Source organism: Nyctibius grandis, chromosome 16 (assembly GCF_013368605.1).
Source record: "Nyctibius grandis isolate bNycGra1 chromosome 16, bNycGra1.pri, whole genome shotgun sequence".
NCBI lineage: Eukaryota > Metazoa > Chordata > Aves > Nyctibiiformes > Nyctibiidae > Nyctibius > Nyctibius grandis.
This window is the reverse complement of record NC_090673.1, coordinates 3464661-3491418: the sequence shown is the minus strand read 5'-3', so window position 1 is coordinate 3491418 and position 26758 is coordinate 3464661. Positions and strand designations below refer to the sequence as shown.

The 26758-nt window shown below is 45.9% G+C and overlaps 1 protein-coding gene across 1 annotated transcript in view; it reads left to right on the top strand.

Moving 5' to 3' along the window:
- Positions 1-26758, top strand: part of COL5A1 (collagen type V alpha 1 chain) — a 154446-nt gene that overhangs the window by 30843 nt on the left and 96845 nt on the right. The window contains exons 2-4 of the mRNA XM_068414160.1: positions 4905-5072; positions 11245-11458; positions 12081-12243. Coding sequence (XP_068270261.1) covers positions 4905-5072; positions 11245-11458; positions 12081-12243 — 545 coding nt within the window. The remainder of the gene's footprint in view (positions 1-4904; positions 5073-11244; positions 11459-12080; positions 12244-26758) is intronic.

Here is a 26758-nt window from a genome sequence, read left to right as displayed (position 1 = left end):
AATTAGGAAGGTTTGGGCTTGATATCAAGTTTGGTGGAGAAACTGAACTGTTTAACCTTTGCATGATGGTCATGTGGTAGATGGTGCATGGAGAAAGTCTTTAACTGACCTTCACTGGAGTCACTAAACAAGGACTGGTTGTCCCCTTTTCTGCTCTCTGACTAGCAAGTGTAATGGCATTTTAAAAAAAAATCCTTGTTTATTATTGTACATGTCCTGAAGGATCAGCAGGGCTTAAGACCTCTCTCCCTCTTAAAATTTGATTTAGAGAACAGTCAGGGAAAAGAAAGGTGAGGATGAACAACCCAGTTGTGTTTGGAATGGGGTTTGCCCACAGGCAGGGACATTCCGTGTGCTTTAATATTCACCTTTGGATGTTAATGATGCTCTGGTTTCCTTTTGAGTTCCTTGGGGATATTTCTGCTCCTGCGTCCCACAGCTGGGTCTGAGCAGGCGGTTTGGCTGTGGTCGAGGGTGGCAGGGCATGGCCATGCTGACCCTGTTTTGGCTGGAGCCTGTGCCCAGCCCAAAGCCAGGGAGCTTATTTCAATGAATGCTGCTTGATGTGCTTTAATATTGATGTGTGAGAAAGAAAAAAGTGGCTATTGGCCACTGCTGAGTGGGGGCAGAGTTATAAACTTAATACCAGCTGCCTCTGTTCCAGGTTTTAATAGGTAATTAAATAATTAGGAGTCAGATTAACACAGAAAGATTGGTTTTGTGGTTAAAGCCTTGGTCAGACAGGGCGGAATTAGGGATTTAATTCCTCCTTTTGCCACTGTTGGTTCATCAGCGAGTCATTCATCTCCGCTCTGTTGAAATGGAAGTAATGCTCCTTTTTGGTCTTGTTCGAGGGTTGTGCAGGCTTTTGGGGCAGCCTCTGGTCTGATTTTAGTCTAATTTTGTCTATTTGGGGTTTGCCTCTTTACGTACCAGGTAACTGCCACCCTCCTCCAGCACAGCACGACCAAGCTGCCGGTCGCTTTGGGGAGCCCTGTGCATCTCGAGTGAAAGAATGATCCTGTGTGTAATGCTGCATAGTAAAGTTATTCATAAAATAGCAAGTGAAAAAAAAAAAGCTTTCATAAAGCAACAGCTAATTCAGTTCTCAGCTGAAGGCCAAGCCCAGTGCAAGCTTGTAAGAAATACCCTGTAGGGCCTGATTTTGGTCAGTCCGGTCTCTGTCCTTCTGCGCATGATGCTGTCAAAGCTCCTAACAGGAGATTGCTGAGTTTAGATTTGGCTGAAAAATCAAGAGGAAATAAATAAACTGATTAGTTGGGCAGGAATAGGAGCTGCTCCTGTGTGAAAATCTTCCTGGAAAGAGCTGGAGACTTTCATGCTCCTTAAGTCCTACCCAGAGCGATGCTCTCAGTGAAGAAGTGCAACATGAGTGGTCTGTAGGGCTTCAGCTGGCTCCTCACCTCCTCTTTGATTTTGAGGAGCAAGCAGAGGTGAGACACTCCTGAGCAGAGGTTTTTTCCTTTCCTGCTGGTTACCTGTGTGGTTTGCAGTTTGTTTCTGCAATACCCAGACTGTTATTTAACTTAAATATCTTGCTTTGACCTAATCCATCTTAATTATGGAGGTACAGAGGATCTTCCTTGAAAATGAAGACGAAGCATGTTGTGTTTGGAGGCTCACAGCAGCACAGGGAGGCAGGCAGATGCTTGAATCATCCTTTTACAGATGAGTAGTGCTTCACCAGGGCACTGACAATAGGTGGGGGCTGCTCAGAGGGCTCTGAGCAGAGGGGCTGGAGCACTGAGCCTGCTCATGGCCAGCTCCTTCTGGAGGAGGTCCAGCTCCCGTGAGTGCCCATCACCTCGCTATAACTGCTACAGGAGCTTTTGGCAAGCAGTTGCCACATGGCTTGCAAGTGGTGTCATTCTGTTAACCTATAGAGCTGGCAAAATCTGTTTTCATGTCCCACTTCCTTCCTGTCAATACACTGCGTGATTTTAGCTATAAGATCATGACAATGAGCAGCATTTAACTCGTCCAGCACCGTATGCTTCTTTCCTATGAGATGCCCACGAGTGGCTCTGGTGTCAGCCGGGGCTCCCTTGCCAAAGGAGAGGATGTTCACGCAGTTTTTATCATACCAGCAGCCGACCTCTCTGATGATGGATTCTTCTGCAGATGTTTCTGTTCCTGCAAACACCTTAGCCCCGCTGTGGCCGCTCTGTGGGATGGCTTATGTGCAGTGCTGTGAGTGAGGTTATATTCCCCCCGTAGCCAGCGTGGGGACCAGGCTGATGTCAGGAGTCTGGAATTCACATCCCCTCCCCCTTGCCTTTGCCTTTTTCCCCTCCTCTCCCTAAATAAATGTTGGAGGCAGCTTAGGAACTGGCTGATTTGAATCTGTTGGAGCACGGGGAGGTAACTGGAAGCAGAGCTGGAGTTTTATTGTAACTTCAGTTGCTTAAATGCAGCTTGGACTATATGTATGCAGATATTTCTGTGTGAAATAAAACATGGTTAAAGGCAGTGGGAAGATCCAAGTGGCAGGGACAGCTTAGACAGATGTGTCATCCATATACTGTCTAACAAGAGTAAGAGAGATGAGGAAACATTACAGCTGTGTGCTGCTTGGGCCAGACCCTCTCAGCTGGTTTATTATCTGCAGTGCTGACTTGGATTTGCCATATGGTTGTAATCTCTCACCGAGGGCCCAGCTTCTCAGGATTGTGGAAACTTTTAAAAACTGTCTAACAATGTACATGAATTTTCCATGCAAATATTAGGCTGATCTTCTTGGTAACCAAAACTTTTTTTATACTGTAAAAGATCTGTTCATGCTATTTCTTTCCATTGCTGGGGTGTTTATTGTGTTCGGTGCTGATGTGCAGCCAGTTGCATATAGCATCTTGCTTGCAAATCCTCTCCCTTCTCGTTTCCCATCTGATCTTTCTAGTAATATGCTCGATCCCAACATGAGGCCAATTTTTTTTTTTTTCCCTTGCAAGATTTTTTTTTTTCCTGGATTATTTTCCTGCCCTTTGAGAGTTCTGCCCTTTTTTTGCAGTGGCAGCGATGCCATGCTCCTTCCTGAATGCAGCTGGGCTGTTTGTGGTTGTTCTGTGAGCTGGTAACGAGCTTTGCACCCTTGGCCATGCAGCGTGGCGAGATGCCCCAAGATCCTGATGGAAGCTGGGGCAGCCAGCCCAAGGGGCTTGTCTTCGGTATCATTGCAAACATCAGACTATCTAATGTGTGGCTGTCCCTGAGGATCTGAATAACATAACTCTTTAGGAAAAATAATGGATCAAGTGGTGAAGGAATACAGCTGTGATGGATTGTCCAAGCAAGGCTAAATGAAGCTGTCATGCAGACGTTTGCTGTGGGCACTGCTAGGGGTTTGCTGAGTTGGGTGGTTCATCTTTCTGACAGCACTTTGCTCCAAGTATCAAGTCAAAATTCAAAATAATTTCTTTTAAGCGTTTAAAGTTGGATCTGGTTATTCTGCTTTTGGACACACCATCTCTCCTGATGTGAGCAAGACCAGACTAGGAAGTTAATGAGACCTATCACTTGCATTACTTAATCAATGTTCTAAAGACCTGAACATCTGGAGGTGAACCAGCCCCAGCGCTGGTGGTGTGAGGAGTGCTGGGGGTGAGACAAGTGCTCTCCATTAACTAGTTTAATGTCTGCAGCAGCGAGAGCCTTGGTTGGGATTTGAGCCTAATGGGATGTGGTTGAGGAGGGCTGTTGAGGAAAGGAGTCTTTTGCTGCATGGCATTAGTCAAAATGCTGACACAGCTTGCTTTCAGGCATCCCTGGGTGCTGTGGTGTCCAGGAGAGGGGGACGGGGGTGATGGATGGGGCACTGTGGTGGCTGTGCTGTGCCCTGCTGCAGCCTGCTCCTGGCCAGGATGGAGGTGCCACCCCTGTAGCTGTCCCTGAATTCCTGACTGAAGGAGCAGACTGCATGGTGAGGCCACAGAAACCAGAACAAGCTTTTTCCCAAGCTGGGGAGTCACTGGATTTTTTTCTCCAGTGAAGTGTGTGTGTGTTGTTGGCTGGTCTGGCTGCACCCTTGTATGCACTGGTGGTTGGGCAGAAATCCCAGTGTGTCAATGCGGAGGAAAAAAGGGGAATTAGTTGATGGGACTTGCTTGGGCTGAGTGACAAGCGGGACACATGGCTGCCTGCAGTGGAGTCAGGCTGCATCCCTGCTGCATGTCACCTTGCTTCACCCCGGGCAGGGTTTGATGTTGTGCACAGACCCTTTGAGGGTCTGGGCGAGCCTGTGGACAGCACGAACAGCCCGGGAGCACCGCAGCACCGTGCTGGGATGCTGCTCTGCTGTAACCTGTGTACCCAGAGGCATGGCTGTGGGTTTACCTGTTATCTATCCCAGCTAGTGTGAATTTACATGTGGTTGTTTTGCGTGGGGAGGTGTGTGTAATCATGTGGGGAAGCTCGCTCAGGTATTTGCTTCAAAACAACTTTTTGGATCAAGCAACTTAAGAGAAAAGAACAGAAGTGTTTGCATCAGTGTGATGGCAACTTCTTGATTTAAAGCCTTTCTCTCAGATCATGAATTTCCTGCCTAATGCTTAATCTTCAGGATGTGCTTGAATGATGGAGATTGGGTGAAGACATCCAGAAAATAAAACTACTACAGCTATTAAGAGAGTATGTTTTCCCTTCTGCCCTTGTGCAGACAGCTAATCAGCTGTTCTTCTCTGCATTGAATTAGTGCCTCTGACCAGCAGTACGGCATCCTAGCTTTGAAGCTGGTATTAACATTGTATTTGCAGATGTATTGAAAACATATTTCATCTGTTTTTAAAATTGTGATGAATGATTTGTGTGAGGCAGGCTAATAATGACTTGGATCTGAGCAAGTGCCAGTCTTATTGCCTGCTAATTCTTGTTTTCTTTTCTTTTTACAGCTGAGCCTGCAGACCTCTTGAAGGTATTAGATTTTCATAATTTACCTGATGGTATAACAAAAACAACAGGGTTTTGCACAAGCAGAAGATCTTCAAAAGAAGCAGATGTTGCTTATAGAGTAACAAAAGATGCTCAGCTTAGTGCACCGACAAAGCAGCTGTATCCTGGTGAGTCCACAGCTTTTTATTTGTCATATGGAAATATCTGATCCTTCTCTCAGATTCTGCAGGCACATATTCACAAATTAATTCCTTCATTTTCCAAGTGTGTGTGCATGCTCCCTTGGCTGGGAGTGATTCTGCTGTTTCAGGGGACTGCAAGCTTTCAACCATCAAATTAACATTGCAGTAAGTTGTTCTTCTATCACTGCGTTTGCACATGGTGGCGGGTTTCACTGCAGAAGATGCGGTCAATGCCTACATCTGTTCCCCCCCTATATTAGAAAGTTTCTACTGTCTCATTATCACACAGTGATATCCAGCTGGGGAGAGAGACTTGGAAGATGCAAAGGAACGCAGACCGTGTTTTGTTCTGCGTTTGTGAAGTGCCAAGCACAGTAGGGTCTTATTCTGTGGCTGTGGTGTCTCTCATAACACAAATAATCACCATATAAAAATAACAGACTGCCCCACAAGAACAGATGTCCCAAGAAAAGTTGTTTGAAGAAATCAGAGATTCATTGGAGAAGGCCACTAAGATGCAGGAGTTCACAAAGCCCTTGAAGAGCATGTGGGCTACTCACCATTTTATTTGTCACTGGGGAGGTACGGGAATTTTTTAATTTTTCAGGCCAAGGGACAATCACTACTGTAGGGTGAAATATGCTTGTAAAAATACTGGACACGTTACAGACTCAAACTGCTCATTGCCTGAGAGCTTCAGTCTTGAACATGTAGTCACCATCAGAAGTCGCCCTTCCAAAGCCATGCAGGAGCACTGCTGTATCCCCGTTCCACATGGGGGAGGGCAGGGATGCTGGCAGTAGGGCATGGTAGGACTCTCCAGGTTTGGTGAGAAAAGTGCCTTTGCTGAGGAAGGTTTAGCAATGAGGCAGAAAGACGCTGCGTGTAACTCATCAGTGAAGCAGTAGATGACTTAAGCAAAGCAGACAGACACACACGTTCTCCTTTGGTGTTTGAGAGAGAATTAATGATACAAAATGCATTAGCTAAATCAGAGGTAATGTGGCATGCCGCTACCAATGCTTTTTAATTAACATACTATATCTATCAGACCCAGCCTGTCAATGGCCTAAATGAGGACTCCGAGGCTGGACTGCTGATGTGCTTGCGTCCTCCAGTCCTGTATTTCCTTCATTGCATGTGTTAGCACTAAGGTTATTTTCAGACTTCATTATTATCCTGCTGTGACAATAAGCAGGTGAATTGTATTTAATCCGTGGTGAGCAGGAGCATACCCTGTGTCTTGCATACAAACTGAGAGCCTGACACGAGCAGCTGTGCCTGGGCTGTGGGCTGGTAGCCCTCCGTTGCGTGGTCAGCCATTAGTGAAGAAGCTGCTCAGTTCTGCCTAAAGCCCTGTTTCAATGTCTGCAGAAGTGCAGAACAAACCCTATGTTTGTCTTTATTGCTGCCCAGGGCAGGAAAGTCCTTTCTGACTGTAGCTAATATCATGTGCCCAACTGCACCCCTCTGCCAGGTTGTGCATTCATGTCCTTGTGGATTTGGGGAATATTCATCCCAGGGACAGGCTGCAAGGGCCCTGCAGTGGCCCCTGAGTCCATCCATCTGTCCTCAGGCAAGATCGGCTCAACCTAACCAGCTTGTGTTTAACTGCTTTTATGTACTCTCTTTCCATGTATCTGAAATGACTTGAAGTTTTGGCCCAACTGGTACCTTCAGGCTCAGAAGTGCTTGAAGGAAATGGTTCCAGTGTGGAACATACAACTATAGTGGATTTAAGAGCTTTCCAGTAGTTGCTGCAGCCACTGTGAAATCTTGCCTGATCACCTTTGTGTTACGGAAACAGTAAACAGTGGTGACCCCCAAGACAGAAAAACAAGGATGGAGCATTCTGGCTAATTAATGTAGCAAGGAGACTGGATGACACCACTTATGACAAAGGTTAACTCAACAAGACAGCATGCAGAATGGAATTGTCACAAGAGAGAACTCAGCATTGTAGGAGACTTTCTTGCTTTTGTCCCACCTTACTACTTGCATGTCCTTATGGAGTTCTTGGTTTGCATCTACTGCCTTCCTTGGGTGAGAAGATCTGGACAGTGTTTCCTTGGTGTCATCAAGCAACTTGTCAATCATTTCATCATCTGGACAACCATGGAGTGACTGAAGCAGCTCTGTCCCTCTCTGGAGACTTCCAAAGTCGTTGACTCTTCTCTGCTGCTTGCTAAGGAAGTAGGAAGGGAAGAGTGAAGAGTGTTTTCCATCAGATCAACAGATGTTTTCTCAGTGCATCTCCATAACTAGATGTGACTTAAGCTCACACCACCAAATGAATGGGAGAGGAGATAAAGATAACAAGTAATTGCAGTGCAATGTACCAAGAGAAATGTGGTTTTAGTGATTTCATGTTAACAGGCGGGTGGGTTGTAGCATAACTTTCCCTCTCTGCTATAGAACACCCTAGGCAGATGTACACTGCACATAATATTTTGTGTTAATTAGAAGTCGGTGCTTTTCTAAGATGGTAATTTTATGGGCTTTGCATTCTGCTGCCACAGCCAACAAAGCAAGATATATATATATATATAGATATATATATATATATATATGAAAGCTTGTCTGTTTTTTTTTTTCAAGCCCACAAGAGTGAGAAAATCTGCTGAGATGCTCTTTGTCCTTGCTCCCTAAATAAGTTCTGCTTCCCAGCAAAACTGTGCTCTTCCAGCAGAGACAAGAAAGGCAAAGTTTTCAGTGGCAGCCAGCAAAATGTCATTTGCATTCTTCTAGCAAATTCTGTATGCTCCACGCTGCTTGTGGGTGTCTGCATATATATATTTAAGAGCTCAAAAATCTGTTATAGCTTGAACAGTCATCTCTGAGGAAAACAAGCTATTCCAAAATTGAGAGTCTTCTCAGATGAAGAAAAATCCCAGAAGCTGGTGACACGGTTGAAGAGCTGTTTTCTTTTGAAAAGTGGCTCTGAAAATGACACTATCTCGCTCAACAGATCTGCTTTGTGTTTGTGTCAGGAACTGGATCAGCTCATTGTTTTTGCTGATTTTTTTTTTTGCTATTAAAGCAGCTAAAGCTTTCCTGTCCTTCCCAGATCAGCAGCAGGGCTCTTTATTTTAGGCTGTGTTTGGATACACCTGCAGGATCTGGGGTAGGAAGAGGTCCCAGCTGTCCCTATTTTGAAGACCATGAGATTGCACAACAACTTTTAATCCCTAGTCATGGTGCTGAGGAAAGAAGAAACTCAGCCTGACTCCACTGGTTTGCATATTGGGGCATCCCACAGATGGAATCTGCTCAAGTGAAGCTAATGGCATTGGTGTGTGGAGAACTGTGTGGGGTGGAGGGATCTTGGTCCACTCTGGACCTCCATGGCTCCATCTGCAGAACTGGGGTCTTAACCCTTCGCTGCCTTGCAGGAGGTTGCATGTAGTGAATTTGAAAGGATTTGGCCATGGGATAAAAAAGCAATGCTGAGCCAAATTCAGCATCGGTGCAGTGCTGTTAAGTGAAGAGATGGATGTGCAACATCTCTCAGCATGAGCTCATTTGAAGAAGTGAACAAATATGAGGGCTTAATCCCAAACCTGTTGTTGGAGGGGTGTCTCCTTTGTCTTTATGGGGATTTGGGTCAATTCCTATGTGCTTCATGTATTTATTATGATGTATTTATTAGTATTGCTGTCTGTATGGATGTGTTTTCATACATCATTTAATAGCCTGGGTCACTTCTAGCTATGACAGTGAAGGCATTGTTATTTTGCCAGGACAGCAGAGTAGTAACAGAGTAATGTCAGCTATAATTTATCCATTATGGTTATTTGGGTTGAGAAACTCGCATCACCATGGAGACATTTTAATAATAATGAAAAAAAAATTAAAAGCAGCTTTTTAATGAGTTGGCAGCTTGTCCGAGTTGGAAGGTACTGTATTGTGGATTCATAATGAAATTTTGGATGTGAACTATTTTACATAAAAGGCCCAAAACTGTAGCCTGTAATTGGAACCAGGAAGGCGTATGGTCTTGATTCAGCGCTACAGGAGGATTTGTATACAGCAGGAGGGAGATAAAGCTCCGTGCATCCTATGGGAGGCACAATAATCGGATGCCTGCCTCTGCCAAATATCTGGGCCTGCGTCCTAGGGGGAAATCAGGCTGTAATCATGGCATTTAATTACTGACTGTGAGTCCTCTGTTCAGAATGCTGCTTTACGCTTCTTTCCAAATGTTATTTAACTAAGGTGAGGGATATTAACTTGGTGCAAGCACAGCGTGTCTCTAGGTACCCTCAGATGTCCCACTTGGTGTCCTCTGCACAAGCTGTGTGTAGCAGTGCTCATTTTTGATGCAGCCCAGCCTGCTTGTGCCTCCTGCCTCTACTGCCTGGTGGTGTAGCCCTGTGCTAGGCGACTAGATGCATTTTAAGCACTGGTTTGTTAATAAAAGTTGAAGCAACTCCCAGGCAGAAGAGGAGAGGCTGAGCTCATGGCCTCTTTGTGTTTGAACTTGCTGGCTTTGCTGTGGTTGGAAGAATTCCTTACTCCCATGTTCCCGGTCCCCTCCCTGGGTCAAAATCCTTTATGCAGCCCTGGGATACCATCTAAGAAAAGCCTAAAGGGGTGAAGAAAAATCTATTTGAAGCTTATGGGCACTGAGCCTGACATTTTTTGTGGTTTTATGTGGCTACGGATCTGCAGTTTAAAAATGATCCATTGTGTTGTTCCCTTCTCTGCGTGCCGCCGGCTGCCACACACAGGGATAGTCCCGGCACACACACCACAGTGCCCACGGCGGGGCTGCCCTGCTTCCCTCTGCCCTGCCGTGGTTTAAGATTTCCCAAGCAGATACCCAGCGGTACAATGCCATCCTTGTTTTTGAAAGCCTGGACCTTAAAGGAAAGAGACCCTGCGAGTCTCACGCTGCTGAAACGCAGCATCTGAGGAGGTTATGCCCTGTAGGTACCCTCTGTTTCAGTAGGTCCCATCTCCAACAATAATTTGATCAAGAAACCTCCTTTACTAATGCTTCTGGTATTTTTAAGATGTCCTGTTTAGGATGTGTATCCAGGCTTTTCAGTTTGGGATCATCTTTCCAGTCTGAAAGGCAGGGAAAACCCAAACAGAGGAGTTGTGTCCTGCATGGGGTGTGACTTGATGCCCATATTGACTCAAAACTTGAAATGCGTTTTTCTGGTGTTGCAGGGGATTGACCTAACCTGCTCCATACTTTAATGGCTTTAATCCTCCAAACCTTGCAAAAATACAGACAGGAATCATCTGAGATGAGACAGGGTTGCGTTCCTAAGTGGAGAAAAAGCTAGGAAATTGTAGATGCTTTTTAATATGCAGACAAATTAGCATCTCCTACTGATTGCCAGATTTATTTCTGGTTTCAGATTTTTTTTTTTGTCTACACTAATCCTGAAAGCCAAAGCCACAGAATGCTCTGTTTTCATCTGGAATAAACAAAACCTGATGCAACTTCCCTACTACTTTAAATAAAACACTTCAATATTGTGTGTGCCGAACTGGCATGGGATGCTTAATTTCCTCTGTCCCTCTGACATCTTAATTTAATTTGAGGACCTCATGGTATATGAAACAGGAGGTTTTTGCCTTGTCTCCTAAAAAGCTCTAGGGCACACTAAGGAAGGGTGAGGTGCAGATAATACAGATTTAAACCAACAGCTTTTTTTTTTAAAAACCTCTGTTTCCCCAGCACTATGTTCTCATGCCAAAACAGTAGACCCCTCACCATCCTTTGCTTGTAAGTTCAAATGTGGGGTGGCTTTTGGCTCTGTGACAGATTGTAATAAGGGCTGGAAAAAGACTTTCTGATCATAAATGAATGATCCTTAGAGATGCTGAGTTCCGCACCTGATGTTTTTAATGTGCCATTAGAGCAGGTAGCCCTTAGGGGACAAGGCTCTACACTGGTTTTGCTGGTGCAGTCTACTTTGGGTTGCAGCCTATCCCAACCCTGTATCACAATAGACTTTGGGGGAAAGCCAGATCTTCACGTGGCAACTAAGATGTTGCTCAATATGTATTTTTAGGGTTGATGTTGCACACATCTGGAGGGGTAAGCCAGTGGTCTCCCAATGGGTTGTTAGACAACAGGACTGTTTCTGTAGGGATTAATTTTCAAGGAAACCCAACTAACCTCTTTGCTTTTCCACTCCAGCTTCCCCATTCCCAGAGGACTTCTCCATTCTAACCACTGTAAAAGCGAAGAAAGGAGGTCAGTCCTTCTTGATCTCAATTTACAATGAGCAAGGGATCCAGCAAATTGGTGTGGAGATGGGTAGATCTCCTGTATTCCTGTATGAAGACCATACAGGAAAGCCAGGCCCAGAAGACTATCCTCTCTTTAGAGGCATTAACCTAGCAGATGGCAAGTAAGTGAAATTTTGTGCACAAAGGAAAAAACAGTACATTGTTTATATCAATACCAGCATGTTGAGCACTGTAAAATAGTCATGTATATATAATGTATATACACACCTTTGACTACTGCCAAGTGTCCCGTTCTTGAACTTTGCCCTTTGGTGAATAAATACTGTATATATAAAAAGCGTGAATATCATACCAGTCGGTGCAAGCTGTCTGACACTTATGGGGATAGGAACACTGACTTTTGCTACAAGAAAAAGAAGAAATCAGTTTATCTTGCAAAACCCGCACTGAGTCTTCTGCAGGACATAAGGAGGGTGGAAAAGGGGGATAGCAAGGGAGTTATTGGTGTGGTTTTTCTTCTGCATCTTGTTGAAGCCAGAACTGGCACTCTCCTACCTGTTTTGGAGGGATGAGAAGTGAATGGCATCATCTGTCAATACAGCCTTTCTATTTCAAATGAAATCTTTAGGGTCTGCCTAAGGATGATTTTCATGTGTTTGCAGATGATGCCTGGCGTGAAGGTTTGCAGAACATTGGCTTAGGAAAGCTTCATTATACAATTGTTAACTTGTTCTTGAAAGCCTAAGGCTCCTTTTAACACATTTGTGGACTGTTTTCTTCTAGGTGGCACAGAGTAGCTATCAGTGTGCAGAAGAAAAATGTCACCTTGATTTTGGACTGTAAAAAGAAGATAACCAAGTTCTTGGACCGAAGTGACCATCCCATCATTGACGTCAATGGCATCATTGTATTCGGAACAAGGATATTGGATGAGGAAGTCTTTGAGGTAAGTCATGACAATGAACAGCTCTGGAGATGTTCCACAGAGATGTTGAGCTGAGTTCTGGTTGATGAGGTATTTACAGCTCATTTTTGAAACTGGCATTGGGTTTTTGCACAGTAGAACACTGTCATATGTAACTTAACTTTTTAAAAAGTTTTTATTTCAACTAGGTAAATACTTTCTGTAGTAACAATGAAAACAGTGGGACAGGTGACCTGTTGAAGTGAGTTCCTCTGGTTCTCTGGTTTCACGCCCTTGCTGGGGTTCTAGACCAGCCACTGCACTGGGATTTTGTAGGTTTGTAGCTCTTGTGTTCTCAGCTCATTTAGCATGGGAAAGGCTCACAGGGCTTTCATTCATCCCTGGGTTATGATTTAGATAAAGTTACAGGGCAGTAAATGAAGGCTGAGGAAAGCAGCTCCCTTGCAAGTCACAGTTCACTCTGGGGCTATAAGAATTTGGTCTTTTCCCATGCGTTGGCCATTGATTCTTGGTTTCTTGCACCATGACATAAGGGGACTCTCCTTGACAGCTTGTTTGGCAGCCCTGTCACCTCCCACACAGCAGCTGCTTTTAAAAAGCAAACCAAAATTGTGATGGGTGGAATGTTCCCATGAGCTCCTCTGATTTAAGCGAAGAGATAGAGGATTATTTATAGAGAAGGTACATATGGCAGAAGTTCTTCCTGTAGCTCAGCAGCTACTTTAATATATGCATTTCACTAGCAATCTCAACTTCTGTGGTCTGCTGCACTTCTGAGGCTTTCATGTGTGTGAGAATCTTGTCCCTGATCTTTCTTGCAACATAGAATTGCTTCCCTGAAATCAGCGCCAGTGCAATGGAGTGTAAACTAAGACCTATTGATCTCTATCTCCTTACTTTTATTGCATTTATGTGGAGGAAGAGCTGTATCTCATGGGCCTCCCCAGCCCAGCAAAGGAATGGGGAGCATCTCCTATCAGTGGATAATTAGAGCCGTAGTGAAGCCAGCTTGTCTCCATTTTGCTGTCACTCGGAAGGAAAGTTCTAGTCTGTTTAACATTACCAACATCTGGGAGCTGGTCTGCTGTAAACAGAGCAAGAACGCATGGACTGAACGTTGCTGCCAAATCCCCATCACAGGGTTAGAGCTGAATCTCTAAATTGTATGAAATTAACAGGCATTCCCTGGGAGGTTTAACAATTCCAATGGAAAGTAAAAGCTGGGTTTAATGGGCACTGGAGTGTCTTTGGCAAGTGTAGGGTGTTCTGCTGAAAGTTTCAGGGGTTGTACTGGATGCTGTAGTTTAAGTGGAGTTATTACATAAAGTGGCGAGCTTTTCTGGGGAGCTGCTGGACCTAGGGATCTAGTAGATCCACTTTAAAGAACTTGGTATCACACCCAAACTGGATAAGAAACCTGCACTTTTGACTACTTCATTTTGCAAAGTAACACTGTTTCTGTAACTGCCCTTGAAGCTTGAGATATTCCCAGGTGGCTTTTAGTGCTCACCTGGATTTAGGACTGCAGATTCCTCTGCCAGGCAAGGGAACCCCCATTTATGGATGGTAGTGCTCTCCCAGCTCCACTGTTAGCCCTTCCCACGGGCTGGCCACAGCTCCCTTGCAGAAAAGGACTTATCTGGGGGTACAAGCTCAGAGGGCTTGTGAAACCTCCTCAATCTTTAGAGGTGGGGTAAAACTGAGCAAGTGTTCCCCTCCGCTGGAGCCCGTTGCCTGTTCTGGGTGAAAGATGCAGCTATGATATCACTGTAGGCACTTACTGAGAACTGGACAATTAGCAAGTAGGTTTTTTCCTCTGTCTTATATGTACTGATATTATATAGCACGTATATAAAAAAACTCTCTAGTTTTAATATTTGTCCTTTTTTCTTTTGTCATCTTCATCAGACAAAGAGGGTTTTCAGCGTATCCACACACACTAATCAAGATACCAGCAACTTTAAACTGAATGTAATGAATAGGTTTTTTGAAGGCAGTGGACTATAACCTAATTTCCTTTGGACCCTCCTTTCTTCTTTCTGCAAGCCTAAGCAGAAACTGTGTAGGGAAAATTGTGGCTCAGAACAATGGGGAATGGGTGTAAACTGTTGAAGTTATGTATTCCTGGAAAGCTGATCACCTCATTGCTCTGCATTCAGTCCTGAAGTTAAGCTGCTGCTGTCCTGTAGGCAACTGCTCTGCAAACCTCAGCTGACAAGATGTTCCCCAGTGTTTTCTGCACCAGTGGAGTTACCAGGCTCTTACATGTTTGCTGCTTTTGCTGGAAATTCAAATAACCCAGTTAGCTGGGAGTGGGATGGAAGGCAGCACTGGGGAGGGCTCAGATGGGCTGTGTCTCAGCACAAATCAGCGAGAGCTGTAAGTAGTGGGAATTCATATCTGCCTTGTCAGGACTGAAATGAAATAAAACCCCAAACACTTTTTGTTTTGAAAGTTGTAATTATTTAAGCTCCAGGCCTAGCTGGGGTTGCAGGCAGAGCAGCTCTGCTGTGTTTGTGGATTGAGCACCCAGATGGGGACTTCCTCGCTCGTACTCCGCTGCAGAAAAAGCGTGGCAGGAAAGGTTAGAGGAGTTTGAAAATATTTCTCTAGCACGACATTCTTCCAGTGGAAAAACGACTTCCTCTCGTTAAAATTCAATTAGCTGGGAGGCTGTGTGGATCTCTCTGTACAGCTCGGGGAATGCCGGGTAGGTTTGAAAAGGGGCCAAGCCTGGAGCCTAGGTTATACAGTTAAGTTTTGTGCCGAGCTGTTGTTCGAAACAGAAGTTTACAAATGTCAGGACAGGCTCTCGCGCCGGGGTTGGGAAGTGGCGGCTGGCTTCAAGCTGTGACTGAGGATGCTGTTGTGAGACAGCAAAGGGCCTTTTGCAGTGAGGGAGGGAAAGAGAAAAGAAATAGCCCACGGTGCAGGATAAACACTTTCTCTCTGCTTGCAGGCTGTAGTGAGCAGTGTTCCTGTGGCTACAGCAGCTCTGGAAGGAAGTCAGAAGACATGTGAATGTATCTCATTTTTAGAGGGATTAACGGTTTCTTTTGATGTGCTTTTTTTTAAACATACATTAGAAACTAAGTCCTAGCACAGTCTAATGGTTAGGCGTAGGAATAAAGAGAGGATGAAGTTTGGGAAAGTCTCTTTCCCAGAAAGCAAAGCATCTTCTGCCTGAAACCCAGGGAGACTTTCCAAAATGTCCTGGTGATGTGATGGCCGTGCTCCTGTCTCCGCTCAGTGGGGATGCACCGTGGGAGCTGCCTGTTCAGCACCCAGCATCTACTGTGGGAGTCGCCTTTTTGTGCAGGATCCCATCAGTTCTGGTGTGGATAACAAGAAACTGGAAGTGGGAGCCCACCTCTGCTGACAGCAGTGTGTTGACCCCAAGGCTGACCTGTCAGCCTTTGTGCTGATCATTGGTAGCCTGTGCTGGTGTAAGGGCTGACAGTAAGTGAGCGCTTGTCAGGCCGATGTTTTGCTCACTTGAGGGTTTACTTGGCTGTTACACGTGTGCTTCTGTTCCGTATTGTACCCATCACCCATGGCTTTGGGCTACTTGGGTGCTTTATGGGTGTTCATCTGAGATTGGCCTTGGAAGATGCTCATGCCAAAGAATTTCTGCTCCATGCAGAACTCGTTGCTGGGTTCAGGGGACAGCACCCATCTCCCTGGGGCTTGCTCCTTCTATCAGGGTGAGCAGTCAGGCTCAAATATGGTCTCTCTCCCACTCCCAATCAAAGCCTGGCAAAGCTTTGACTCGTTAAGCCAAAACAGTGTGCAGTGAGCTTAATCCATTTGACCACCGTGTCCCAGGACCACACGGGTGGCACCTCCCCATGGGCTGGCTTTTCCAGCCTGCTGTTTGCTGTGGTGGTCTGGTGGGAAAGCAGCTCAGCTGGCTTTGGGCTGAAGAAGTCGTTCTGGTTTAGCAGATGTGGGTTGAAAAGAAGTTCAAGTCCTGGCTCAGTAAGGTCACTGGTGCTGCGTTTCAGTCCCAGAAGTGGCTGTGTTACAGCAGTGAACAGAGAAATCCCATAACCCACAGCTGGAGGGGCTTTACGAATGGAAAGTGCTGCACAATGTCCGTGGCAGGTAAATGTTAGTGTCTCTGGGCTGGATTAGGTGAATTTAACCCCTTTGCAACGGTGTTTTGAAGCATCTCATGTAATCCAATAGAAGTTTGGTTTCTGCAGTAGTGTGTGGCCCAGCCCTGTTTTACTGCTTAGCGTTACTCTGTAGACCAGCACTTACAGTGGTGGGCTAATGAACAAAATGAAACTTGTCCAGACCTTGTTAAAGTCCCAGATATGCAAATTCTTCCATGTTTCTGCTGCAAATCCCATTTTGTCTTCTGATCTGTCAGGAAGAGGCTATTGTGTGAGGCTGCTGTGCTGATAAAAGTACTGTACAGCACCTGGTTGGCAGAGCTAGCGTTGACATCGTTAAAATTGTGGTGTGGATATTGGTAAAAAAATGAGTAGGTTTTAGTAAAACTACTGAGGGTGCCCTAGTAACAAGTGAGTACATTTGATGTAAAATATTTTTGGGTCATCTGTTTAAAATTTTGCAGGTTTGTACCACAAGGTAATTGGTGTTTTCACCTTCTGGAAATAACATTGGTTGCAGTAGTGTCTCATATTGGTGCAGACGAAATTAGTTTTCCTGTAAGTGGAAAAGCTCAGTGCATGTGTATATTGCTTTTTAACATTTATATCTTTTACTCTTGGCTCCTCTGGAGATAAGGAGCTTATTTTGTGCAGCTGAGTACTATAACTGTGCCTCATTGCTCTGGTTGGTACTGTAAAACCAAGTGGGTTTCCTCTGATCCTGCCAAACAAGGTGCAAAGTGAGAGGGTCTCGGACACCTGCGAACACCGTTCTGCCAAGGCAGTGAAACTGTGAGGGGCTGACAAAGTATTTGCTATTTGCTTATGCCAAAGCTTGTCCTGGGACGAGATATGGTGTGCTGCTGGGCTCTGGGTGATGCTAAAAGGATGGTGCTTTTTATTCTCTTTCCTCCTTTGTGTTTTTGAAGACCACTAGTGAAATCAAGACATCAGAAATGGAGGGAAAGCAATTTGTGCTGGGGCGAGCCAGAAAGCCCGGGCAAGATGCCAGAGGTGCTCTTAGGGCTGTTGAATGCTTCAAGGTGCAACAAGACAAAGCAGGATGGATGCTTCAATGCTCTCAGCCGAGACATTGGGGCTGTTCAGGTGCTGTGTTGCTCTTGGGTTGAAATGCCAACTCTCTTTTCATCTTCTGGCTTGTTTATACTTAAAAAACAATTATCACTGTGGTTGATAATCCCAGATTTCATTTCACTATCGTCAGGGTTTTCTCCCTCACTCCCTCCCTTCCCATGCTCTTGGCTGTGGCATTTCAAGCTCTGGAAAGTGCTCTTATTTTTAAAGTTTCTGTACATTATTTTTCCTCAGACACCTCTGAGGTTATAAGATTGGATCAATAGCTTTTGCTTTAGCGAAAGGCGTACAAATGGAAATAGGGTTCTTATACACGTGGGCACATTTCATGGTATTTTTTGGTGTTTGAGGATGGAGAGATTTAGGATTCCCCTTTTGCAGGCAGATCTGCTGTTGATATATCAAATAGCCTCTTCCATTGCAGGAGGAGAGCTGTGCTGCTGGTACAGCGGGCTTTGGGGAAAGCCAGTCTGGTAGTTACTACAATATTTGCAGACTTTCAGCTCATGGGTGCAAACGTACCGTGGGAGCCTCAGCTCTGAATTTGCATCTGATTCACATCTAGACCCAAGCTCGCCTCGGCACGGCTGTCGTTGCTGTTCCTGTTTGCAGGAGGCTCCTGGGCAAATCTACCCACAGCGATAGCAAGGTACAGAGCACACAGGAACGCTTATTTATATGTTGACGGGAGAAGCAACAAGGTCCCCAATGTCCTCAAACCAGAAGCGTGTTAATGGCTCCGCTGAGCTCAGTGAGGCTTCTCATGAGTGTGGCGTTGAACCCATCATGTTCTACAAGATCTGAGCTTAGTCCAGAGGGTCGGGAAGGAACTGGGCAGAGCTCAAGTTTTTGTTAACCTTCAAAAAGGCTTTTTTTTAATTAGGGTTTTTTACTAATGTGAATTTCTCTGTCAAGATGCGCCACAGATACATGCTCCTTTGTGTTTTTTCCTACCTCTGCAGACTGCTGAAAGCGGCTAATTTACAGTCCTGGCTGCCTGCTTTCTTGGCCCTGCCAAATCTGATTTCACCTCTTTTGCTGTAGAGCCTTTCAGGGAGTGCAGAGAGTCGATGTTTTACACCACCAGCATATACCATGGTGTGAGATGATGGAAAATACGTTCTGAGCCAGCATTAGGGTTCTTTATTGAAGATGTCTGTAGCTTTCCCCAGTCTCCTAATAATTCTCCGTTTAGTTACTGGTTTTCTCGTCATTTCTTCTACATTTTTTTTTTTCTAAGGGATCCTCTTTAGCAAAATGGTGCACTTGAGACATATGGATTAAATCAGAGAACTAGGCTCTTCCAGAAGAGCAATGCTGCCTAGAAAATGTCTACAATTATTGAAGACTATGCCTCTGGATGGGTTTGCAATTAACGGTGAGATCTTTGTGCCAGAGTCCAAGCAATGCAGCCAGTCTAATCAAAACCCAAACGTGATATTTGGCTCCAGTTGGCAAGGTCTCGCACAGAGCATCGTCTTACATAGGTGCCCAGGGACGTCATCTGGTTTTATCAGTGTGTCTGTACTGAGGGAGGGGCAGGGCAGGGTCCAGAATAAGAATTGCAAAACAGCTTGTAAAAGTTAGTTTGTGCTTCAGGTGATTTCATTTGAATCCTAAACTTGACACTGTTTTGTCTGACCTCTGTCTGTCAGGTGCCAGCAAGGAAAGTGAGGATGTGGGTGGAAACATCAGATAAATTGTTTGCATGCACTTTGCTCAAACTCTTGTTTTTCATTTAGATTTGCTGGGTAATTGGCTGTTCAGCCATCTGGACCGCAGTCAAGCTTTGTGACTGGGTCAGGGTTGCCTGTGATGATGTAGCCTTATTAGTCATGATTACCAAATACATATATTTAATGTTTCTAACTTTTTTTGATTTTTGGGTGTTTTTTTGTCAGCGGTAAATTCTATTTCATAAACTGGAAAAGAAACTGTGCATTGGCATGTGTAGATAATCACTGCAGTTTGCTGGCATCGGATGCCTTCAGGCCTCTGATTGCATACAGTGTGTGGGGAGATGAGCTTTATTCTTCAAACAGAACATAAAGTTGCTTTTATTGATGTTTAACAGTCGTGCAGTGCATTTATCTTTTAATATGGCCAAGGTAAGCATTAGCCTAGGAAGCTGCATGGTCTTATTGCTGCTTTTCGTTCGTCCAGAGTCAAGCCTCAGTCTTCTAGGAGGACACACATGGGCTTCATCTCTGGATGGGTGCTGTTGAGTGTTACCCTCAAGGGAATGGGGCCTCGACTGGTGTGTGCCGTTAGTCTAGAAAGGGGATTTAGTCCTTTTGGTATCATTGTAAGGGCTTTTTAATGGATGCTTCACTATACAATCCCCTTTGTGCAGTACCTGTGGGCAAGTGTGCAGCTTAGCCTTCTGTTTAATATAGAATTCTCTTAGGTACAGGCTGAATATCTCGAGTGCTGGCGGTGTCAGACAGCACCAAGGAACCTGGTGCTGAGACGCAGCTTGCAGGGAGCCCTGCTCTCCTGTCACGAGACTCAGAGCAGTAAAGGGATGGTGTGGTCTGTAAATGGGAAAAGGCACCCAACCCTGAGCAGTTGCTTCTTGAGGGGTCCCTCATAATTGTGTTAGCAAAGCGAGGTGGATGCTGAGGATATGGGGCAGTTAGCACTCATTAACACCCAGGGTTAATGCCTTCTGTGAATGGCCAGTGAAGGACATGGGACCTCAGCCCGATCTGAGGAACCACTGGCTTCCCTGTTAGCTCCTGTCCAGTGATTACAATAACAGTGATGTGCCATGACTCCAAGGGCTACTGAAATGGGAAATAAGTTTATTATTGTGGTTCAAATAAGCAGTTTTTGGAGCCTAATGGTTGCCTTACTTAGGGACTCCTGCAGGCTAGCTGGTTTGGATGAGCTTTTGCCGTTTTGGAGGGCAGGGGCAAGGATTCTGAGAGGCCAGTGGGAGGGATGCTAAGCAGGGCTCTCCATCACTGCTGTCATCTTGCCCCATGGCTTGGGGAGGACAGGCAGGCTGTTGTCCAACTTTCTCTGGCCTGGGGTACCTCCTGCAGAGTTGGGGTAACCAGTTGAAACTGCTAAGGAGGAAAACTCAGTGGTCTCTGGAAGACAAAGCTCGTCCTTCAAAACAATTTCCATCCACCACAGGGATTGTGAGGTTTGGGGAGCAGAGTTGTGTCCGATTGTTCCTGACATTCACCTGGCAGGGTTTTGTATGTAAATGCTGGTGGGCAGCACCCCAGGCAGGCTCATTATGCATGATGGATGCTGTTACGTGTAGTGTCATTACTCTTTCAGCTGATGGCTTCATTTGTAGTTTGCTTCCCTCCTTGGACAGCAGGAGAGAGGAGGAGGAGGGGGCTTGGTTTCTTCCATGGAAACTCTGAGGTGCAGAAGGCTGATTGCTGAGCCCAGACGGGGTGATGTAATGCTGGAAACCTGCTCCTCTCCGGTGACATCAGCCAAGGTTTACAGTGGTGGTGTGGACATGGATGTCTGCTGGGAGCAAGCAGTGGGACAGGGCTTCAGGAGCAGAAAAGGCACCACAAAGGGACCCGGAGTGTGTTAGAAAGGCACTGAAGAGGAGAGCAAATGGCCACGTTTGGGAAAGATGATTTCTTCAGCTTGAGTGTGGGGGAAAAGCCAAATACTCACGCTATTGGGGAGAAGTTTCCAGCTGAACTTTATTGGCAGCATCACCATGCAATATGTGCAAGTGATTATTGAGAGCAGAGAGCGATAGTGTGCTGCTGCCCCAAATCAGTGCGTGTTTTCCCGTGCCTGCTCATTTGGGAACCTTGTTCTATGCAGATGGTGACACACCAATTAGTCTTATTTGTATAAAAATGAACTTCTGGAGCAGAAGCCTGTGGACAGGAAAACATCCTTTCTTCCATGTACAAAAATCTTGATTGATTTGCATTGTTGCAACAAACTGTCATAGGAAGTGCAGACTTGTCTGAGCCAAGCTTGTGGGAGAGCCACTGTGTTGAGGAAGAGGATGGTGAGCACTGAGCTCTGCAACAAGCTGCTCAACCAGGGAGGTGGGCTGCTTGTGTCCTTGTTGACCTGTCAGTGCTCAAGCTGATGTTTCTTTGAAATTTAGGGCTTTATTGCTATTGTCTTGCCTTTGCAGGACACTGCTTGACGTCCTCATTTCTCTAAGCTCGGGTTTTATGGACAGAGCCTCTCGTTGCAGGGAGGACAGAGTAAACCCAGCATAGAAAAGACCATCCTAGCTAGAAGCCTCTTAGCTGACTGTGTTCAGCCCATTCCCTTGTCGTTTAGGTACGAACAAATGAAACACATGTTCCTTACACATGGTGAGGCCTTTTTAAATTTTTTTGAGGCAGTCTGGGCCGCTTGCCAAAGCCCAAAGGAAAATCCTAGCCCACTCCAGACATCCCCAGTGTGCAGGTGTACTGCTTACTTTGACAGAGCCGAGCGGGGTCGAATGTATATGTTCACAATAAATACATCACCCTGGGGATGGGAGCTGGAAGAGGGTATTCCTAATGAGTTGTGCAGAATACTGGATGGGATTTGTGTATTTGTATGTATGTGTGTTTTCTATTCCCTCCAAGAACACGGAAAAAAGTCTCTAACCGTGGGCTCATTGTTCTCCACACGTAGCCACATACTGGCGGTGGTTCAGGAGGTCAAGTCTGCTTGAACAAACAGTGCTTTGGCCACTGAAGCGAAATGTGTGGGGAGATGAGAGAATTTGTGGTGAATATTACTTTTGTGCACTGTTCTCTGCTCTGGAATGTCTGCAAACATAGCAAGGTTTTCCTGAGGCTTTGATGCCTTGCATAAGAAAATTTATCTGCAAATTATGCTTATCATCTTCCAGCTTGCTGCTCAGAATACCAAAATCTGCATCCGTTTCTCTGTTCCTTAATGGGTTTTGTTCAGATAATCGCATTTCTGGGCTGAACTTCACATCTGCTCTTCAGGCTGTAGGTTGTACAAACCCAGCTCCCTTTCTTGGGATGAAAAGCTTGGGTGGTGCCCAATTAGCTTTGTTATGGGAACTTACACAGGGTTTTGTGTTTAAACGCAAGACTTTTTGAATGCTGAATTTGAGGTGGGAGATGCTGCACAGAAGTTCTCTTGCAGGAATTAAAAAACCAAATCACCTTTCATGGACAATTAGCAGTGTTGAAACATAATTGCAGAAATACGTTGGAGCACAGAGGTGAGAGGTGGGTGAACATCAACCAAGGGGACAGTCTGGTTTCCTGGAGAAAGGTGTATGGATGAGAGGTGTTACGCCTACGTGTGCACACCAGCTCAGCTGGCCATTTTCAGCTCTTTCCTGAGCAGCATTGGCCAAATTTGCAGCAATGATGGGAAACAGCAATAGGAACCTGCACAAAAGCTTCCTTCTCGGGTGGTCCCTGCAGATGTGTCCTGCTCAGTGCTCCATGGCTTGGTGATTTGTCACTGGCCAAATGGAGGAAAATTCTTTCCCAACCAAAATTTGGTGTTAAGTTGAATTCTGAGTGTGTCAGCAGATATCCCCACGGCTAAGCATGTAATCCCACTTATATCCTGAGATCACTTTGGCAGCCAGGTCTGTTTTTCCCACATTCCCTTTAATCCGTAAAACCTGAATTCTGTATTTACCTCCTGGGGCAGAAAACATTCCAAGTCCTGATTAAAAGCCTCTGTGTATACAAAAACCTTGATCCTGAGCCCACCTTGGTGTGGAGGGCTGAGGATAAAACCTCAGGGTGGCTTTTGGGGTTGTGGCAGTTGTGGGGTGGAAAGCCTGTCTGTGGGGCTGAGAAAATGGCAGCTCAGCTTCCAGATTAATTCAGCTATGAGGAAAAAAAAAATGGAGTAAAAGCAAGGGGTGGGCAGCTTTTTAGCTGCCTTAGTACTCAGAAGAGCTCCAGGTGTTGTGGGATGGGAGCAGCAAGCCCTGATGTGCTGCCAGAAGCAAAGAGCCACCCTTGGGTGATGGAAGTGAGCCCAGGCTCGGGGAGGCTGAGGCTTTCCAAAATGAGCCATGGGCTTTGGAGCTGACTGAGGGCTCACCTGGGGTTTCGTACTGGAATTTTGGGAAGTGTTTAGGGAGAGGATGGGAAATCCACAGAGCAGCAGTGTGGGGCTGCCCCTGGTTGCTCTTCCTGCCCTTGTAGCAGTGGTGTGAATTGTCTGAGGGAGCTGCGAAATGCCGTCTGCTGTGTTTGACCGTCATGGCTAGATGTTTGACGGAGACCTTGGGTTGGATTTCGTTCCTGCCACCGCCTCCTTTTCTGTACCAAGACTGGCTGCTCCTCACGTCTCTCTTGAGACTGCTCGCCACCTTCCCTAGACCCTCGCTTTCCCTTTGCGTCTCCCACCTCCACTGTAGCCAAGGGTGGGAATGAAGCCCAACGCTTTCTGGGTCATTGGGACCAACACCTCCCAGGCAGACACCGTGACCCTGTTTGCACAGGGCTGAGTAAAAACTGAGCAACTGCCTCCACTTTGGCTCAGCGCAGCTCCAACAGCGAGTTTTCAAATGTGTAACTTAAGCCAAAAGCTTCGCTTTACTACATATTTTCCACTGTGAGAGAGTCCCCCTTACAATACGCTGGCGTATCCAGCTCCGTGTGGGCGGCGCAGCCAGCAGAAGCTGATCTCGTTCCTAATTTTCCATAGATGAAAGGGAAATAAATCAACGTGAAACCAGAGCCAGGAAACGGCACCGTTAGGCGTGGAGGGGGAAGACACAAAAGAGCAACGCCGCGATGTGCTGTGCCGCAGCTTGTAATGAGGGAGAATCTGTTTTTAAGCTATCCCTTATGGTTCACACATATGTCATTGAAAAATAACTTCTATAGGAAAAAGCCAGCCCTTTAGCTCGGTTATTAGTAGGTTATTTGATTTGGATGGAGAGAGGCAACTTGGAGCAGTGTGATCAGCCCTTGGTAGGGTGGTGACATCAAGAGATGAAGCTGGATGGGGGAAATGCAGCACTAAATGAAATGGTAAAGAAAATAGGGAACTCGAGTATGTGGTCAGCTCTGCACGACCACAAGAAGAAATGTGAAGGCTGGGCAGCCTTTGGCAGCCTTGTGGGCTTTAATTTGGGTTTACATGGAGTTTTCAGAGACTGCACGCTCCCCTCCAGGCTGTATCTCCTCTCCAAGGAAAACACTGCAATTCCCTCATTTCATGAGACACGTAGCCTGGATAAAGGGTGCTGCCCAGAGCTGGCCCTAGGGCTGCAGATGGGGACCCCAGCCAGGGTGTGGGGTTGCTTGGGATGTGTGTGTTGGGCCCTGCTGCAATGGGGATGACCTTCGGGTCGTGACAACTGGGACCTGGAGAGTGGTGGCACCGGTGGTGGAGAGCTGGGCTGCCCTGGGCTACCTGGTGCTCAAAGAGCAGTGGAGGACAAGGGGAAATGGGGGCTTGGGTTTCTTCCAGGGATTCCTAATGAACGTGATGAGGAAAATGGAGAAAATAACTTTTTTTAAGCCTGTTCTATGGAGCGCAGAATATTGAGCATATGCTTCAGAAAAGCAGCGTTATTTGGAATACACCGGACGCAAAAAGAGGGCGTTATTTCAAAATTGCTCATTGTTTCATCTTCTCTTTCCTTCTCAGCTTTATTAACTGCTAGTTAAAGGGCTGGCAGATCATGACAGACAATGACATCCATTCATTTTGTCCTGTTCATTTCTCAGAGGCCTGGGTTGGGCTTTCGTGGTTTTTGTTTTGTTGTTTTATTTATTTCCATGCTGGACAGTGGAAGGCCAGGCTGACACTATCCTCCCTGCATGTAAATGTCTCCCACGATGTGCAGGCTATCTGCTAATGTAGCTTTCCAGCAGGTCTGAACGTGAGTTTTGTGGGGTGCTGCTCGTGGGGCTGTTGTCCCAGCAATGCCAACCTGCGCTGGTCCCCTCACCCTGGCCTTGGGGCACCACCTCAGCAATTAGCACCCTGATGGAGGGCAGTGGTGTGGGTGCAAGGTGCTGCCTGCTTCCCTGCAGGAGCAGCAGGCAGGGTGTGCATGCAGAGAGGGGAAAAGAGTTCTTTTTTCTCTTTTTCACTGCAACCACTGATGTGAAGCCAAACTTTGCTTGGTTCTGGTGCCTTCCCAGGTTGTCCCAGCAGTTGGCATCGCTGGTCACCGGGGTCTGAGCCCTGCTGTCACGCTGTGCACTTGTGGTGGCTGTCAGGGAGAACACCACCCCATCACACTATCCTGTTGTTTTACCCTTGCATGAAAATTTCTTTCCTTGCCTGTCAAGAGGAGGCTGCAGCTACAAAAGCCCATTGCCAGGTGCCTCCTGGGTTGCCCTGTTTAAGCATATCCGTGGAAGCAAACTTTTTTGAGCAAGTATTGAGGGTTTTTTTTTTGAATGGTCTAATTTGCTGCTTGCAAGGGTTCGGAAGCATAATCTGACTTGATGCTTCAATTAGGGAACAAAACCACACCGTGTGAATAGACCTGAGCCAAATCAGCTCCTATTGGAAAATGATGGGAAGGAACTGCTTGAAAAACTGCTGCTGTGGAGTTATTCACATTCATTACTTTGCAAACACTTTGGAGTAGGCAATAACTTAAAAGATAAAAAGAAAGTCATGTTTAAATTCTGGATAGATGGCTGATAGACAGCTTTGGGTTTTTTGAATAATCTGTTGCTGTGAAGTCACTCTCAGCTGGTGGTATTAATATTGTAAACAGATGGTGGGTGCATTGATTGAAGAATAGTTTTGAACTCGGCAGTGCAATTTTCAAGCAGTTTTTAAAGCATTCCTTTCAAAGCTATCCTATAGATTTACACTATTCCTGGCTAAGCATTTGTAATCTGAAGTGGGGGAAAAAACCCAACAGCTCTATAGTGACCGTGCTATAAAGGTTGTGTTTGGGCTAGATGTAAAGACAGTGACAACAGAGCACATGGTGATTGTGGGGCCTCTATTTTTAGGGATCAATGCTGTAATTTGAGTGGAGTATGACATAAATGCTGATTTTAAGTTACCAAATGAAGAGTTTGAAGGCAGAAATCACAGAGTGACAAGCTGTTGTGTGGTCACATAGAAAAAAAATAACCCTAAGGGTTTGATGCTAGTGTGTTTGCTGGAGAGCCAGTAATGATTACAAGTCTGTTGTGCAGATGGATAAGCCACTGTGTTTGAGTAAAGGCTCATCTGAGGTTGCCTGGGTGGCAATGCCAGCTTGAACGGGGCTGGCATCTGATGACAGGTAGCAGCAAACCCTTGGGCTCTGCCATGTCCCGTGATGCTCCTCTGAGAGCTGCTGGAGGAGCTGGCTAGCTGGGACCTGGAGACGCTTGGGTTTTCTCCTCCATTCTTCTTGAGTC